The sequence below is a fragment of the Haemorhous mexicanus genome, chromosome 29, assembly GCF_027477595.1.
Source record: "Haemorhous mexicanus isolate bHaeMex1 chromosome 29, bHaeMex1.pri, whole genome shotgun sequence".
Classification (NCBI taxonomy): domain Eukaryota; kingdom Metazoa; phylum Chordata; class Aves; order Passeriformes; family Fringillidae; genus Haemorhous; species Haemorhous mexicanus.
In genome coordinates, this window is record NC_082369.1 from 6,096,790 (window position 1) to 6,113,415 (window position 16,626).

Below are 16,626 nucleotides of genomic sequence, written 5' to 3' on the forward strand. Positions count from 1 at the left end.
AAAATTCCTTCATATTAAAGTGGTCCCTGGGGGGGTCGGGGGGGGCCCCGGTCTGGTGCTCGGGGGGGGGCCGGGGGTCACAGTGCTGGCTGAGCACACAGACAGGGCTGGGGGGGCTGCTCTGCACTGGGGGGGGGGCTGCGCCATGGGGGGGGGCACGGCCTGGCCCCCTCCCCACTCCTTCCCCCTCCCCCAGCACAGCCTGGGTTTGGGGAGGGGTCTGCACCCACACTGGGGGGGGGGGGGCTGTGCTGGTTCTGCCCCCCCCGGGATTCAGAGGGGGCACTGGGAGAACTGGGAGGGGGTCACACCCTCCCAGCCTGGGGGGGGGGGGGGGGCACAGCTCAGGGGAGACCCCCCCAGCTGCCCCAAATTGGGGGGGGGGCGTTGGCACTACCTGCCGTGGAGGGGAGGGGGGGGGCACAATGCCACGGAGCCCCCCTCTCAAAAAAATCCCCCTCCCCAGGCTGGGTGTGGGCAAAACACCCCAAAAATGCCCCTTCAGCACCCCCCCAGTGCCGGACCCCCCCTCAGCACCGACCCCCCACCCTGCGGAGGGGGGGCTGCGGCTGGGAATGTCGGGAGGGGTCCCCAGTGCTGGGGGGGGGCATAAATGGGGTCCCAGCAGTTTTGGGGGGGGTCCCCAGTGCTGGAGGGGGGCATAAATGGGGTCCCCGCCCAGATGGGGGGGTCCCATACTGGGGGGTGGGGGCCATAAATGGGGTCCCAGCAGTTTTTTGGGGGGGGGGGGGGGTCAGTCCCAGTGCTGGGAGCACTCCCAGTTCAGGGGGGTGGGAAGGACTGGAAAAGGAGGGTCCCAGTGCTGGAAAACGGGGGGGGGGGGGGGTCCCAGTCCTGGGAGAGGAGGAGGGGGGCAGCAAATAAGTCACGTGACTTATTTCTAATCATCATTATTATTTTCTTTTTTTTCCTCCCGCGCTTTTTTTTTTTTTTAGTGTTCGTTTGGAAAAAAAACCAAAACAACCAAAACCCAAAAAACAAAAATAAAAAATAATAAAGGGGAGGGGGCAGAGGAGGAGGAGGAGGGGGCGCTGAAGTGGGGGCGAGGAGGAGGAGGGTGAGGGGTGATTTGGGCGTGACGGGGCGGGGCCGGGGGGGTGGCTGATCATTAAAATTAATGAATTTTTTTTGTTTTTTATGTTTTTTTTTTTTTTCGGTGGTGGGTGAGGGCGTCTGGCTGTCGGCGGCCTCGGCGCGGGGCTCACACGCTCATTGTCATGCTGGGCGAGTACTATAGAGAGAGCGGAGACACCGCAGCGTTATTAGCGGGGGGGGGGTCCCGGCATGGGGGGGCACACACGCCGCTGCCCCCCCCTCACACCTCGCTCGGCCAAGGCGACCCCCCCGCTGTCGCTGTCGCCGCTGGTGCCGCTGCCGGGGCCGCTGGTGGTGACACAATTTGGGGGGGTCGCCAGTGGGGTTTGCTCGCTGACCCCCCCCGTCCCCGGCCGCCGCCGCCGCCGCCGCGCCCCCCCCCGGGCCCCCCGCCCTCGCCGCCTGCCCCCCCGGGGGTCCGCGGGGGTCCCCGCCGGGTCCCTTACGCTGTCGCTTTGGAAGGGATTTAGGAAATTGCTGCTCAGCTCGGCGTCGTCCCGAGGGGTCCCGGGGGGGTTGCTCAGGGCCCCCAAATTACTGGGGGAGCTCTGGAGGGAGGGAGGGGGGAGAAGAGTTAGTGGGGGGTGGGGTAGGGGGAGTGGGGGGGGTTAATGGGGTGGTGGGAGATGGGGGGGGTCAGTGGGGGGGTGGGGAGGGGGATAAAGGGGGTCACAGTTAATGGGGGAGGGTCTCAGCACATGGGGAACCCAAATAAAGGGGGTCACAAAAAATGGGGGGGGGGGTCTCAACACATGGGGAACCCAAATAAAGGGGGTCACAAAAAATGGGGGGGGGGTCTCAGCACATGGGGAGGGGGATAAAGGGGGTCACAGTAAATGGGGGGGGGTCTCAGCACATGGGGAGGGGGATAAAGGGGGTCACGGTAAATGGGGGGGGGGGGGAATAAATGGGGTCCCCAAAAATGGGGTGGTCCCAGCACATGGGGAAACCAAATAAATGGGGTCCCAGTAAATGGGGGGGTCCCAGGACATGGGGAACCCAAATAAAAGGGGTCCCAGTAAATGGGGGGGGGTTCCAGTAAATGGGGGATCCCAAATAAAAGGGGTCCCAGTAACTGAGGGACCACAGCCCCCCAGCACATTCACCCCCAGTAAATGGGGTCTCAGTACACGGTGGGGGGCAATAAATGGGGCCCCAAAAAATGGGATGATCCCACAATGTGGGGGAGCCCCAAAAAACGGGATCCCAACACACGTGGGGGGCTCCCAGGGCATGGGAGGGGTCCCAGGGCATTTCCTGGGGGTCCCAGGGCATGGGAGGGGTCCCAGGGCATTTCCTGGGGGTCCCAGGGCATGGGGGTTCCCACACACCAGAGATCCCCAATAAACAAAGGGCCCAGGACATGGGGGACCCCAAGAAAGGGGGTCCCAGCACCCTGGGGGTCCCCAGCTCACCTTTGGCAGCCCATCCATGTCCCCGGAGCCTGCCAGGGTGACAGTGGGCCATTAGTGACCCCCCCAATCCACCTGTCCCCCCAAACCTGTGTGTGCCCCAAACCGTGACCTCCCAGCCCTCCATAATCGACCTGTCCTTCCAAACAGGGTGTGTCCCCCAGGCCATCCGTGTCCCCAAATCTGTCTGTGTGTCCCCCAGGCCATCCGTGTCCCCAAATCTGTCTGTGTGTCCCCAAATCCCCGTTTGTGTCCCCAAATCTGTCTGTGTGTCCCCCAGGCCATCCGTGTCCCCAAATCTGTCTGTGTGTCCCCAAAATCCCTGCATGTCCCCAAATCCCTGTGTGTCCCCAAATCTGTCTGTGTGTCCCCAAATCTGTGCCTGTCCCCAAAACCCTGTGTGTCCCCAAATCCCTGTTTGTGTCCCCAAATCTTTGTGTGTGTCCCTAAACCCCTGTGTGTGTGTCCCCAAATCTGTGTGTGTGTCCCCAAATCTGTGCCTGTCCCCAAATCCCTGCATGTCCCCAAATCCCTGCGTGTGCCCCCTCAGTCCATCCCCCCTCCCACCCAGGTGCCCCTCCTGCTGCAGGAGCCCACCCAGCCCCAGATGGAGCTCCTGTCCCCCAGGGTTTGGGGTTTTGGGGGCGCTGGGGGGCACAGAGGGTCCCCGCTGTCCCCGGGGCTGTCACCCACCTAAGGACCCGTTCATGTGGTGCGGCTCCATGGCGCTCATCCCGCCCAGGGGCCCCTCGGCTCCGGGCCCCATGGGGAACTGCAAGGCAAAAGGGGGGGGCTGAGGAATGTTGGGGGGACCCCCAGCCCCGTCCCCAGGGCCCGTGTCCCCCCCAGCCCCGTCCCCAAGGCCCGTGTCCCTCCAGCCCCATCCCCAGGGCCCGTGTCCCTCCAGCCCCATCCCCAGGGCCCATGTCCCCTCCCCGTCCTCAAGGCCTGTGTCCCCCCAGCCCCGTCCCCAAGGCCCGTGTACCACACCAGCCCTGTCCCCAAGGCCCGTGTCCCCTCAGCCCCGTCCCCAGGGCCCGTGTCCCCTCACCGTCCCCAAGGCCCATGTCCCCCTCAGCCCTGTCCCCAGGGCCTATGTCCCTCCAGCCCCATGGCCAAGGCCCGTGTCCCTCATCAGGCCCATCCCCAAGACCCGTGTCCCCTCCAACCCCATCCCCAGGGCCTGTGTCCCCTCAGCCCCATCCCCAGGGCCCGTGTCCCCTCCAACCCCATCCCCAGGGCCTGTGTCCCCTCAGCCCCGTCCCCAAGGCCCGTGTCCCCTCCAACCCCATCCCCAGGGCCCGTGTCCCCTCCAACCCCATCCCCAGGGCCTGTGTCCCCTCAGCCCCGTCCCCAAGGCCCGTGTCCCCCATCAGGCCCATCCCTAGGGCCTGTGTCCCCTCAGCCCCATCCCCAAGGCCCATGTCCCCTCCCTGTCCCCAAGGCCCGTGTCCCCTCCCCGTGGCTCACGTTGGGCCGGCTCCCCGCGGCTCCGATGGGGTTCATCATGGTGTACATGTTCTCGCTGGAGTTGGTGGAGTCTGGGGGGGACAGGGCACGTGGGGGGGTGAGCGTGGGCCCCCCCAGATCCCACTCAGAGCCCCAAGTCACAGTCACAGGCCCAGATCCCAATCACACACCCCAAATCCTACTCACATCTCCAAAAATCCCAATCACACCCCCAAATCCCAGTCGCAGGCCCCAGATCCCACTCACACCCCCAGTCCTACTCAGTCACCCAAAAATCCCACTTATGCATCCAAATCTCACTCATACCCCCCAAATCCCAATCACACCCCCAAATCCCAATCACACCCCCAAATCCCAGTCGCAGGCCCCAGATCCCAATCACAGCCCCAGTCCTACTCACACATCCAAAAATGCCATTTATACCCCCATTTATACCTCCAAAAATCCCACTCACACCCCCCAAATCCCACTTATACCCCCAAACCCCAATCACACTCCCCCAAATCCCACTCAAACACCTAAAAATCACACTTATACCCCCAAATCCCACTCACACCCCCCCAAACCCCACTCACACCCCCAAATCCCACTCACACCCCCAAACCCCCTCACTCACCTCCGGGGCTAGGCAGGATGGGGGTGCCGGGGGGCCCACCACCCCCAGGAGGGCCCTGGAAGGGGAAAGGAAAAAAAGGGGGGGTGGGTTAGGGTGGGTTGGGGTGGGGGTCACAGGGTCACTGCAGCCCCCCCATCCCCAACAGGGCACCCCAATACTCACCACGTAATTCCCAGGGGATGAGGAGGAGTAGGCAATCTGGGGGGGACGACAAAGGGGGACTCAGCAAGGGGGGGGACATGGGGGCAGCACCCCCATAGGACCCCCATCCTCCCCAAGGTATCCCCCTCCCCAAAATCCCCAAACTTACAGAGTTGGCGTTGGGGTTGGGCCAGGGCCCGCGGCCACCGGGACCCCTGGGAAGGCAACGGGGACAGTCAGGGGGGGTCCTGCCGGTCCCGAGGCTCCCCCCACGCCGGGGTGGGGGGCTATGGGGGGGGCACGGGGGTCTTACATGTTCATGGCGGGCATTCCAGGGCCGGCCAGCGAGCTGGGGGGGGGACGCATCCCGCTGCCGTAGCTCTGCCGGGACAGGGCGGGGTCAGAGGGGCTGGGACACCCCCAGCACTGTCCCCAGCCCCGTTGTGACATCCATCCCTGTCCCCAAAAGCCATCCATCCCCGTCCCCATATCCCCATTCCCTGCCCCTGTTATCCCCATCCCTGAATTCCCATCCCCGTCCCCATATCCCCATTCCCTGCCCCCAGCCCTCTTTCCCTGTCCCTATTATCCCTGTCCCTGTCCCCACCCACGTCCCTATTCCTGTTTCCCTGTCCCCATCCCTGAATTCCCATTCCCATCCCTTTATCCCTGTACCCCATTCCTGTCCCAACATACCCACCCCCATATCCTTGTCACCCTGTCCCTATAACCACTTCCACCCCTGCATCCCTGACCCTGCCCTATCCCAGTACCCCAGCACCCCATTATCCCCATATCCCATCATCCCAGTACCCCAGTATCCCCGTATCCCATCATTCTATCATCCCAGTATCCCATCATCCCGGTACCCCATTACTGTACCCCAGTACCCCATTATCCCAGTATCCCATTAATCCATTTTCCCATTATCCCATCATCCCAGTACTCCATTATCCCAGTACCCCATCATCTCAGTACCCCATTAACCCACTATCCCATCATCCCATCCCTGTATCTCCCACTATCCCAGTACCCCCCTATCCCAGTACCCCACTATCCCAGCATCCCCCTATCCCAGCATCCCAGTATCCCCTATTCCACAATTCCAGTACCCCCAATCCCAGTACTCCCCTATCCCAATACCCCCTATCCCAGTACCCCCCAATCCCCCTATCCCCCAATCCCAGTACCCCCCAATCCCAGTACCCCCCAATCCCAGTATCCCCAATCCCAGTATCCCCCCCAATCCCAGTATCCCCCCCAATCCCAGTACCCCAGTCCCACACCCCGTACCTGCGGCCCCATCCCGGCCATGCCTCGGGGGGGGTTCATGCGCTGCATCGGGCCCCCCATGCCAGGATGCCCTGCACAAATGGGGGAGGGGGAGGCGTGAGACCCCCAGAGCCCTCCCCGAACCCCCACCCTGGGCTCTGGGGAGGGGCTCAGGGACCCCAGACTCACCCTGTGCCCGTGCAGCCGGGTCCATGGCATTGGGCAGCAGCGGCTGAGAGCCAGGAACACCCACGGGGGGCTGCAGAGAGGGGGGGCAACAGCAGGTCAGGGTGCTGGGGGAGGGGCTGCACCCCTTTTTTTGGGGAGGGGGCTCCCCTGCCTCACCTGGTTGGGCATCCGGAGCGGGGGCCGGGGGCCGCCGGGGTAGCGGGGGGACATGAAAGGCTGCAAGAGAGAGGGGGGGGGGGGTTGGGGGGTCAGCTGGGGCTGGGGGGGTCGGTGTCACCCTGAGGGGGTCCTGGGGGGGGGGTCGGAGCCGTGCCAGGGGGCTGGGGGGGCTGTGGCCAGCCTTAGCTGGCTGTGCAGGGGCACCCCGGGGGTGGGGGGCACAGGGGGGGGCACCCGCAGGAGCCTTGGAGAGAAAGGTTATGGGCAGGGGGGGGGTCTGGGGGGGCTGTGACCTCTGGGAGGGGGCTGTGACCTCCGGGAGGGGGCTGTGACCTCAGGGAGGGGGCTGGGGGGTGGCTGTCAGCCCTGGGAGGGGGCTGTGACCTCTGAGGGGGCTGTGACCTCTTGGGGGGCTGTGACCTCTGGGAGGGGGCTGTGACCTCTGGGAGGGGGCTGTGACCTCTGGGGGGGCTGTGAGGACACGGTGGGAGGCTGTGCCACGGTGGGGGTGTAACGCCCCCCTCCCCAAAACCCACTCAGGACACACAGACACGGCTCAGGTGCCGGGGACACGCGGGGCTCGGTACCTGGAAGAAGGCGGGGGGCACGGGACCCCCGGCCATGCCATCCCCGGGGGGCAGGTTCCCCATCACCGGGCTGGGCGCTGCCGCCGCGCTCTGCAGAGACAGACAGACAGACACGGCTCAGAGCGGGGCTGGGGGCGTCCCAAGCGCCCCCCGTCCCCCCCCCCCCACAGCACCGAGCTCGGGGCCCCCACCTTGCCCCAGCGGGGGCACCCGCGGGGCCGGGGGGCGCGGGCGGGGGGCGCGGGCCCCGCTGCCGGCCGGCCCCGTCCGGGGGGAGCTGTAAAGGGAAGGAATGCGCCGCTTTTCCGGCTCGGCCCCTGCGCCACAACTGGTTTCAATTTGGAGGAGAGGAGGAGGAAGGAGAAGGGGGGGACCCCGCGCTGCCCCCTCTCCAGCCGGGGGGCCCTGCGCCCCCCAAGGCACTGCCAGCCCGGCGGGGATGGGGGTCCCGCGGTGCTCGGAGGGGCGGCGCCCACGGGAGGGTGATGGGTGGGTGCTGCTGCTGCTTTGGGGACAGGGACGGCGATGGTGACACCCCGCGGCACACGGGTCATGGCTGGCACACGGGTGGCACCCAGGGTTGGCGACAATGGGAGCTCAGGGACAGCCAGATGGGGTCTCTGCCCCATGGGGGTCCTGGGGTGGTCCCAGGGCTGGGTCCAGGCTGTGTCCCCTCTTGGGGACCCCCGCTGCTGCCCCAGACGCAGCGACAGGGACAGATTGGGGCCACTGCTGTCCCCCGGCTGCAGCCCCTTGGGGGTGACAGCGCTGTCCCCTCAGAGCAGGGACCAAATGGGGCCCCCCCGTCCCCCCCATCACTCGGTGATGCAAAGCAGAGTTGCCATGGCAACAGGTTGGGGAGCCGTGGCTCCTCCTGCGGGCTCAAGGTCAGGAGGAAGAAAATTGGAGGGGGGGGACACACGTGGGGGGCAGTTTGGGGGCTGCTCAGCCCCAGGGGGACCCCAGACCCCGCTGTGGGGCAGCTGCTGCCAATACCCACCCCCAATTGCTGTGCACAGGCTGGACCCCCCCCCTCCAGTTTTAGGGGGTCACCAGGATGCTCCTGGGGGTCCCGATATGCCTGGGGGGGGGGGTGGGGCTGGTGGGAACACGAAGGGACCCCATCTCCATGCTGGGACCCCCAGTTCAGCCCAGCTGGGCACTGGGATGGGGCCAGGGCTGCGTGGGGCACCCCAGCGGGTGCGGGGGGGGGCCCGTGGGGCTCCCCCCCGGCTCTCCCCAGCTCTGCCAGGCAGCAGTGCCATGGCAACGTGGCCTGACCCGCGCCATGTCCCCGGCGTCACCGTCACCGCACCGGCAGCCTCATTAATTCCAGCATGGAAATCAGCTCTGCGCAGCGCCGGGGCCGGGGGCGGCGGGGGGGGGGGTCCTGCTGCAGCCCCCGCGGCGCCGGCGCAGCCTCGCAGGGACCCCCGAGACCCCCCGAGACCCCACGGGGGTCAGGGGATTCCTGGGGGGCAGCAGCTCTGCGGGGGGCCCTGCAGGGTCCTGAGTGCACGGGGCACCGAGGGTCCTGCAGCCCCCAGAGTCCCCCCCGTGGCACCGTGGGGGTCCCCCAGGGGACAGGGACCCCTCCCCAGCAGCCGGGTGGGTGTCCCCCAGGGGACAGGGGCCCCTCCCCAGCACCCTGCATCCCGTGGTTTTCTGCATCCCACGGGGGCATCCTACAGGCACAGCATCCCACATCCTGTGGGACTGTGGATCCCACAGCATCCTACAACATCCTACATCATCCCACAGCATCCTGCATCACCCCACAGCATCCTACAACATCCTACATCATCCCACAGCATCCTGCATCACCCCACAGCATCCTACAACATCCTACATCATTCCACAGCATCCTAAATCATCCCACATCACCCTAAAGCATCCTGCATCATCCCACAGCATCCCACAGCCTCCTGCATCATCCCACGGCCTCCTGCATCCCATGGCATCCCAGAGCATCGTGGGCTCCACAGAATCCCACAGCACCGTGGATCCCACAGAACCCTGCATCCTGTGGGGCTGTGGACCCTGCACCATCCTGCATCCCACAGCATCCCACGGCATCCTCCTGCATCCCACAGCATCCTCCTCCATCCTCCTGCATCCCACAGCATCCTGTGGGACACGGACCCTGCATCCCACAGCATCCCACAGCACTGTGCACCCTGCAGCATTTTGGGGACCACTCCTCATGCCAGGGCACGGTGCCCCCGCAGCCCCCCCGGCCCCGTGCCCCCCCCCCAGTGGCTGCAGTCCCGGCAGGAGCAGGCACAGGGACACCGGGAACACCGGGAACACCGGGGGCTGCTGAGTGTGCCAGTGATTAAACCACCAGAGCTGGCACTGGCAAGGAGCAGAGCTGTTCTGGGGGGGTCCCCTCAGTGTGTGGGGGGGTCCCACTGAGCCCCAGCCCTGCAGTGACCCCCAGGACCCCGGGTGGGGAGGGGGGGACACCCCTGGCTGGACGGCGAGAGCCTGGCACTGTGCCCATGGCGTGGGACTGGGGGGAACAGGGGGGGCGGTCCCTGTCCCTGGGGGGGAGGTGACAGTGGGGGATGGGCATGCCAGGGCACGCCGGGGTCCCCGGGGGGGGCGCTGAGCCAGGCCCCCAGGGATTAACCCCCCCTCGCCGCCGCCCCGTGAAATAGGTCACCCAGAGATCCGGGGCTGGCAGCGCGGGAACCCCGCCGGGAGGGGAGGTCCCGGCGGCAGGGGGGGGGTCCCGGTGGTGGGGAGGGGTCAGCAGGACACGGACCCCCCGTGCCGAGGCACTCACGTAGTCATGGAAGGCTTTGGCCTCGCTGGAATGCTCGCAGGTCTCCCGGCGGTCCGGGGCGGCGCAGTACAGATCCCAGAAGACGCTGGGAAAACCAGAGGGGGTTGGGATAGGTTGGGATGGGGGGCAGCGGGTGAGGACCCCCCCCAATTTACACCCCTGACCCCCCCCCCCCACCAGCGAGCCCCACGTGGGCACGGCCACACTCGTGTCCCCGATGGGGCGGGGGGGCCGCGGCCGTGTCCCCCCCCTCGGCGGGGGCCTCCCGGCTCCGGCGCTGCTTTCTCCTCCGCCTGTTTTCCCTGGAAACGGTCGCTACGGCCGGAGCCCAAATTCCTGGGACTTTACATCAGGCTGCAGCATCCCGGGCAGCCATGGGGGGGGTCCCAGCCCGCGCCCCCCGCCCCGGCTGTGGGACAGCACAGGGGGCCCTGTCAGTTTCTGGGTGCCCCCCCCAAGTTTGGGGCTGCTGGCCTGGTGCCAGCTTAACCCCCCCCTCCTCGCTGTGTGTGTCCCCCTCCCCAAATCACCAATTGATCGTTCACTGCCCACCTCCGAGCCCCCTCCCCCCAACAAAGTGATGTCCACCCGCGGGGTGCCCCCCACATCCCCACACCCTCCTCGGGGGGCTCTGCTGGGGCCCCCCCCAGGGCGGGGGTCCCACCCCGGGGCTGGGAGCCCCCCCAGCTCCACTCTTGGTGCCAAATTGGATCCATCTGGAGGAGCCGGGCGGGGGGGCCGGGATGGGAGGGAAAGGGGGGGCCCCCAAATCGTTGATGGGAAAAACAGAGGGACAGGTTTATGGGGTACCAGGTGATGTGGTGGGGGGAGGGGGCAGCACCCAGACCCCCTCCCAGCCTCTCTGCCATGGGAATGGGGGGGTTCCCCCCCTTTCTAACCCCCCCAGACCCCCACTCACCACCACCAGGAGTGCAGGAAGCCGGGGGGCTCCCCCAGCGTGATGTTCTTCTCCCATCGGATCTGCCAGAGGGACAGGGGAGGTCAGTGGGGGGGTCAGCACCCCCACCAGGGATGGGAGGGGCTCCAGGACCCCCCGTGGGTGGGATGGGGGCGTCCAGGGGTGCTGCCCTCCCCCCTTACCTCCGACAAGAAGGTCTGGGCAGATTTCTGGGCCCCCACGTGCAGCAGGTACTCGTAGACGTAGAGCGCCAGCCTGGGGGGACAGGACGGGGACAGGGACAGCGTCAGGGACCTGCCACCCCCACGGTGACACCCCCACCCAACAAACCCCGAGGGACACAGGGAACAGCCAGGACGGAGCCCCCCACTCAGTGCAGATTAATGAAGGAGGTTCGATGTCACCTCCCCGCGAGGGACCCCGGCGGTGGCACTGAGTGACTCCCACCGGTGGCACCGCACGGCAGCACCGCTGGGGTGGCTCCAGGACAGGTGACACAACCCCCACAGGATGTGGCTCAGGGCCGAGTGCCACCACGCGTGTCCCCGCTGGCACTCACGGAACCCCGGGGCTCCGTCCCCACCCCCGGGAGCAGGAACGGGACCCGCGGGGACCCCACGGGGGTCCCAGCCCCGGGGGGAGCGCGGTGGGTGCAGCCCCCGGCCCCCGCAGGTGCCCCGGGGACCGCGGTGGCCTCGGGCACGGGGACACAGCAGGACAGGGAGAGCCGGGAACGGCGGGTCACGGACCCGGGGACCGGGGGCGGCAGCGGCCGCGGAGCATCAGGAGCCCCGGTGCCATTCCGGTCCCCGCTGCCCCAGGGGATGGCACGGCCGGGGAGCGCTCCCGGTGCCCTCGGGCACATCCCGGCTCACGGTAGCCCCGGTACCATCGCGGGTCACGGTGGCCCGGGGGATGGCAATGGCCGGGGGGATCACCCCGGCTCCCGGTGCCCCGGAGGATGGCAGAGACCGGGGGGGCAGAGCCCAGCTCACGGCAGCCTCGGTGCGCTCGCGGTACGCTGGCGGATGGCACGGAGCAGGGGGATCAGCCCAGGTCCCGGTGCCCCGGGGGGATGGCACGGTCGGGGAAGGGGCATCCCGTCTGCCGGTGCCCCCGGGGATGCCGCACACCGGGGAGATCATCCCGGCTCCCGGTGTTCCCGCAGCTCCCGGTGCCCCAAGATGTGGCAATACCCGGGGGGCACATCCCGACTCCCGTTAGCCCCGGCGTGATCGCGACTCCCGGTGCCCCGGGGGATGCCACGGACCCCGGCACATCGCAGCTCCCGGTGCCTCGGGGGATGTCACGGATCGAGGGGGATCATCCCGGGTCCCGGTGCCCCGGGAAGCCACGGACCGGGGGGGGGTCATCCCGGTTGCCGGTGCCCCGGGGGATGCTACGGATCGGGGGAATCATCCGTGCTCCCGGTACCCCGGGGGATAGCACGGACCGGGGGGATCACTCCGACTCCCGGTGCCCCGGGGGATGCTACGGATCGGGGGGATCATCCCGACTCCCGGTGCCCCGGGGGATGCCGCGGACCGGGGAGCTCATCCCGGCTCCCGGTGCCCGGCTGACCCCCGCCAGCTCCCGCTGCCCCGCGGCCGCCGGTGCTCCCCGGCGGGGCGGGGCCGGGGGGTCCGCCCGCCCCCCGATCTCCCCCCGCTTTTCCCGATCTCTCCCCCCTTTCCCTTCCCGCTCCGTCCCCGCTCCCCCGGCGCCCGCCCCGGCAAAAACTTCCGCGCCCCGGCCGTCCCCCGCCGCCGCCCGGCGCCGCACTCACTTCTCGCGGGCCTGGCCGTCCGAGGGCACGCCGGAGCCCTTGCCCTTGGCGTACATGGCGCGGCGGCGGCTGTCAGCGGCCCCGGGCCCGGCCCCGCGCGGCCCCCGCCGCCCCCGCCGCCCCCGCCGCCATCCCGGCCCGGCCCGGCCCGGCCCCGCCGGCTGCGGCCGCGCGCCCGAGGGGGAGCTTGAAACCGCCGCGCCCCCCCCGCGCGGCTGTTCCGGCAGCGCCGCCACCACCCCCCCCGCGCCGCGCGCCGCGCTTAAAGGGGCGATGGCGGCGGGGGGAGGCGGTGGGGACCGCGCCGAGGAGGGAGGGAGCGGGGCGGCGGAGGGGAGGGGGAGACGGACACGGGGGGCGCGGGGAGTGGGCGGGGAGGGTCACGGGTTCCACGGGGTGGGCACAGGGGGCGCAGGGGGGCGCGGATGTGGCAGGGTGGACGCGGAGCCGAGGGGTTGGACGCGGGGACGCGGGGGCGAGGAGTGGGCACGGACACGGGGGACGCACGCGAGGGGGTGGGCATGGAGGGGCGAGGACACGAGGGGGATGGGCATCCAGGGAGGGGGCACACGGGGGGTCATGGACACGAGGGGGTGAGTTAAAGGGGCAGTGACACGAGGGGACACGGCCACGGTGGTCACGGAGGGACACGAGGGGGTGGGCGCGGGCACGAGGGATGCAGGGGGTGGGCATGTGGCAGGGGGGACACGGACGCGAGGCGGTGGGCACGGAGGGACACGGACAGGAAAGGGTGGGCACGGACATGAAGGGGTGGGCATGGGAGGGGGGACACGGGGGACACAGAGGGACACGGATGTGACAGGGTGGACACGGAGGCGATGGGGTGGACTTAAAGGGGCAGTGACACGAGGGGATGGAGACAGGATGGTCATGGAGGGACACAAGGGGGTGGCCACAGACACGCGACACAGAGGGACACGGATGTGACAGGTGGACGTGGACACGACGGGGTGGACACATGCAAGGGGTTTGGGCATACAGGGACACGGACACGAGGGGGACACACGGACAGGAATGGGAGCAGGTAGTCACGAAGGGACTCGGACACCAGGGGGCGGGCACGGACACGGTGTGACACGGTGTGACACGGGGGGACACGGAGGGACAGGGGGCGGACGTGAAGGGACACGGACACCTGGGGGGGTTCGGACATGGTGAGTGGACACGAACATGATGCACACGGGACACCGAGCTGCAGACACGGGTAGGCGACACCGGGATGGGGACACCCAGCCTGCCAGGGGACACAGCCACAGAGTCCCCAGGCTCCCACCCGGCCCCGGGGTTCTCCCACACTCGGGGGCTCCCTGTGCTGCCGGGGGGGGGGTCTGTGTGCCCACGCGCGTGTCCCCCACCCCTCGGGTCACCTGGGTCACCGGGACACTCAGCCAGTGCCGGGGGGATGCTCATCACCCCAATTAAGGACCGGGGGTCTGACAGGGGTCAGGGGGTGTTGACGTGGGGGTGCTGCCCCCCTGCCCCCCCCCGGGGCTGGCTACGCCCTGGCAGGGTGACACGGGACAGCCGGACCCGCCTGTTCCTCTTCTCCACACCAGGCAGCAGCGGCCGGAGCGCAGGCGAGTGGGGCTGCTGTGCTTGGGAGGGGGAAGGGGGGCAGGAAATGCCCCGCCGGGACCCCCAGGAGCTGCCCAGTCCTGCGATAGCAGCAGCGGGGTGGGGACCAGACTGGGCTGCACTGGTTTGCACTGGGAGGGGGGATCCGAGGAGAATGGGGGTCCTGATTCCCGTTTCCCACCAGGCTCCCGCTGCAGTGGAAGGACCATGGGGGTCCCCGCGGCTCCGCTGCTGCTGCTGCTGCTGCTGCTGCTCCCCGTGGCCCCCACACTCCTCGTGTCCCCCTGTTTCCCTTCGCTACTGGACCTTTCCCAAGAGCTGGACCTGACCAACCGCAGCAGCGGGTGCGCCGAGCTGGACTGGAGCCCGTTCCAGGGGCACCGCCGGCTGCTGCTGAGGCACAACGGCATCGAGGCCCTGAGCCCCTCGGCCCGCCTCGGGCCCCGGCTGGAGGAGCTGGACCTGGCGGAGAACCGGCTGCGGGAGCTGCCCGACGGCTTCTTCACCAACGCCACGGCGCTGCGGAGCCTGAGCCTGGAGGGGAACCCCCTCCCCGCCGTGCCCCCCGCCGCCTTCAAGTCCACGCTGCGCTCCCTGAGGGTGTCCTGCCGCTGCGACGTGCTGGGCACCGTGCTGGCCCCCTGTGCCCGCGGGGGGATCCTCTGCCTGTGCCTCACATCCCACCGGCATCCCTTCAACGTCACGGAATTCCACGGCCGGGAGTGCGGGCCCGGCGCGGGGCTGGTGGCCGGGCTGGTGGCCGGAGTGGCCGGGGCGGTGGCCGTGCTGGTGGCAGCGCTGGTGGCCGCCGTGTGGTACCGGCGGAGGAGAGCGGGAGCCGCGGTGGGCGGCGGGGGAAGGGGGAAGCAGGATCCCGCTGGAACCCTCCGGCAGCCCCGCTACATCAGCCGGGACGTCGGGAGCGGCAGCGCCGATGTCACCGACGGCCCCGACTACGAGAACGTCTTCGTGACTCCCGGCACGGCCCCGGCTGCCGCGCAGGGATGGGCACCGGCGTGGCAGGAGCCGCGCTACAGGTGAGGCTCCGGCCCAGGGAACGGGAATTCCGGGAATGTTCCATTCCCTCCCTGCTGTGGGTGTTGTCCTGAGCCATCCCACCTCATCCTGCTCCGTCCTGTGCTGAACCTGCCATCCCATCCATCCCATCCATCGCATCCATCCCTTTCCATCCATCCTCATCCCATCCCATCCCATCCATCCCTTTCCATCCCATCCCATCCCATGCTGTGCATCCTACCCGGTCCATCCTGTCCATCTTTTCCATCCTGTCCATCCTGTCCATCCCCTCCCAGCCCCGGCATTCCCCCCTCCCTGAGCCCCCCTGTCCCCCAGCCCCCAGGTCCCCCTCCACGAGGATTATTTCCTGGAGAGCGCCGCCGATCCCGGGTTCCAGCCCATCTACGCCAACACTCTGGGCCCCACCGAGGACATCTACATCACTCCTGACCAGTGAGGGGCTGGGGGGACACTGGGAGGGCTGGGGGGACACTGTGTCCCCCCGTGCTGCCCTTTCCCGGGCTGTCCCCCAGCCCAGCGGGGACAGGGACGTTCCCCCTGCAGGACCACGCGTGGTTCCCACGCACATCCTGTGGGAGCTCCTTTTGCAGGGTTTTTTTTTGTTTTGTTGTTTTTTGGCAGCCCCAGCTCCCTCCTTCGCCCCAGTTCTCAGGCGGAGGTGAGGGCTGAGCTGACATTTCCTCCCGGGGCTGCGGCCACCGACCGCGGGGACGCCTCTGCCGCATCCGCCGGCAGCGCCCCCGGAGCGCCGGGGCCGGGACACGCCCGGGGCCGGCTGGAGGAGCTGGGGCCGGGCTCAGCTCTGGCTCAGCCCGGCTGACCACGGCCTCGGCTTCCTCTTCCCCTTTTGAGCCGATGGAGAGCTCGCCTGGGGACGGGCTGGCGGTTGGGGACATCCGGTGCCACCTGCTCAATCTTTTCTTGCTAAATCTGCTGCTTTGGGGAACAAAGAAAAAGCTCGTTTTTTTTAATCCTCCTGGTGAGACCCCGAGCTGTTGGGACATAGGGACCCCATGGCTTGTCTGGGTGTCCCCCCAGTCCCTGGGAGGCTTCACTGTGCCCCATTAAATGGTTTAATTATCTCTAATTATACCCGCATAGCTCGTGGTCTGTGGGAAGCCCTGGGCAGGACATGGGGTGTTCTTGAGGGTTCCCAGAGCCTGTCCCCCCAGAGTGGGGGTCCCAAGGGAGCAGACCCTCATGAGCAGGTGCCCAGAGCTCGTGTCCCCAAAGTGGGGGTCCCAAGGGACCAAGAGCCAGGTCTCTCCTGTCCCTGTCCCCAGAGAGGCCATCTCAGCTGGCATCCCTCAGTCCCTGGTCCCCAAAACCCCCACCCCAGAGCAGAGATCCCATATTCCACCTGCCCCAAGCCCAGGTCCCCAGCAGGAGCTGCTGAGCCCAGGACACCCCCAGATCACACTGGAAGAGGGGACAGAGAGGAGCTGTGACCAGCAGAGCCACCCCACCGAGCCATGGGGAGGCCTTGGGGACACGGTGTGTGCCACCAACCTCCCAGGGGGGTTCCCCCCATCCCTTT

General features: G+C 68.0%; 3 protein-coding genes across 4 annotated transcripts in view; 1 reads left to right on the forward strand and 2 right to left on the reverse strand.

The window, feature by feature from the left end:
- KXD1 (KxDL motif containing 1) overlaps nt 1-16,626 on the reverse strand; it is a 132,775-nt gene that overhangs the window by 71,286 nt on the left and 44,863 nt on the right. The gene's annotated exons all lie outside the window — the stretch shown is intronic.
- Nucleotides 896-12,566, reverse strand: SSBP4 (single stranded DNA binding protein 4). Its single transcript, XM_059870242.1, has 17 exons — nt 12,456-12,566; nt 10,852-10,924; nt 10,670-10,731; nt 9,751-9,835; nt 6,963-7,052; nt 6,373-6,432; nt 6,217-6,286; nt 6,049-6,119; nt 5,069-5,136; nt 4,925-4,970; nt 4,777-4,812; nt 4,615-4,669; nt 3,999-4,069; nt 3,222-3,300; nt 2,532-2,560; nt 1,563-1,664; nt 896-1,252 (listed from the first exon to the last, which is right to left on the reverse strand). Exons 1-17 carry the CDS (start codon nt 12,509-12,511, stop codon nt 1,223-1,225), a joined length of 1,083 nt encoding a protein of 360 aa, XP_059726225.1. The 5' UTR covers nt 12,512-12,566; the 3' UTR covers nt 896-1,222.
- LOC132339758 (leucine-rich repeat-containing protein 25-like) lies at nt 13,244-16,176 on the forward strand. Of its 2 annotated transcripts, none has more exons than XM_059870245.1 (3): nt 13,244-13,680; nt 14,236-15,088; nt 15,405-16,176. In XM_059870245.1, exons 1-3 carry the CDS (start codon nt 13,647-13,649, stop codon nt 15,523-15,525), a joined length of 1,008 nt encoding a protein of 335 aa, XP_059726228.1. In that variant the 5' UTR covers nt 13,244-13,646; the 3' UTR covers nt 15,526-16,176. The 2 variants fall into 2 exon arrangements, with proteins under 2 accessions (XP_059726228.1, XP_059726227.1); XM_059870244.1 differs by having other exon boundaries at nt 13,588-14,053.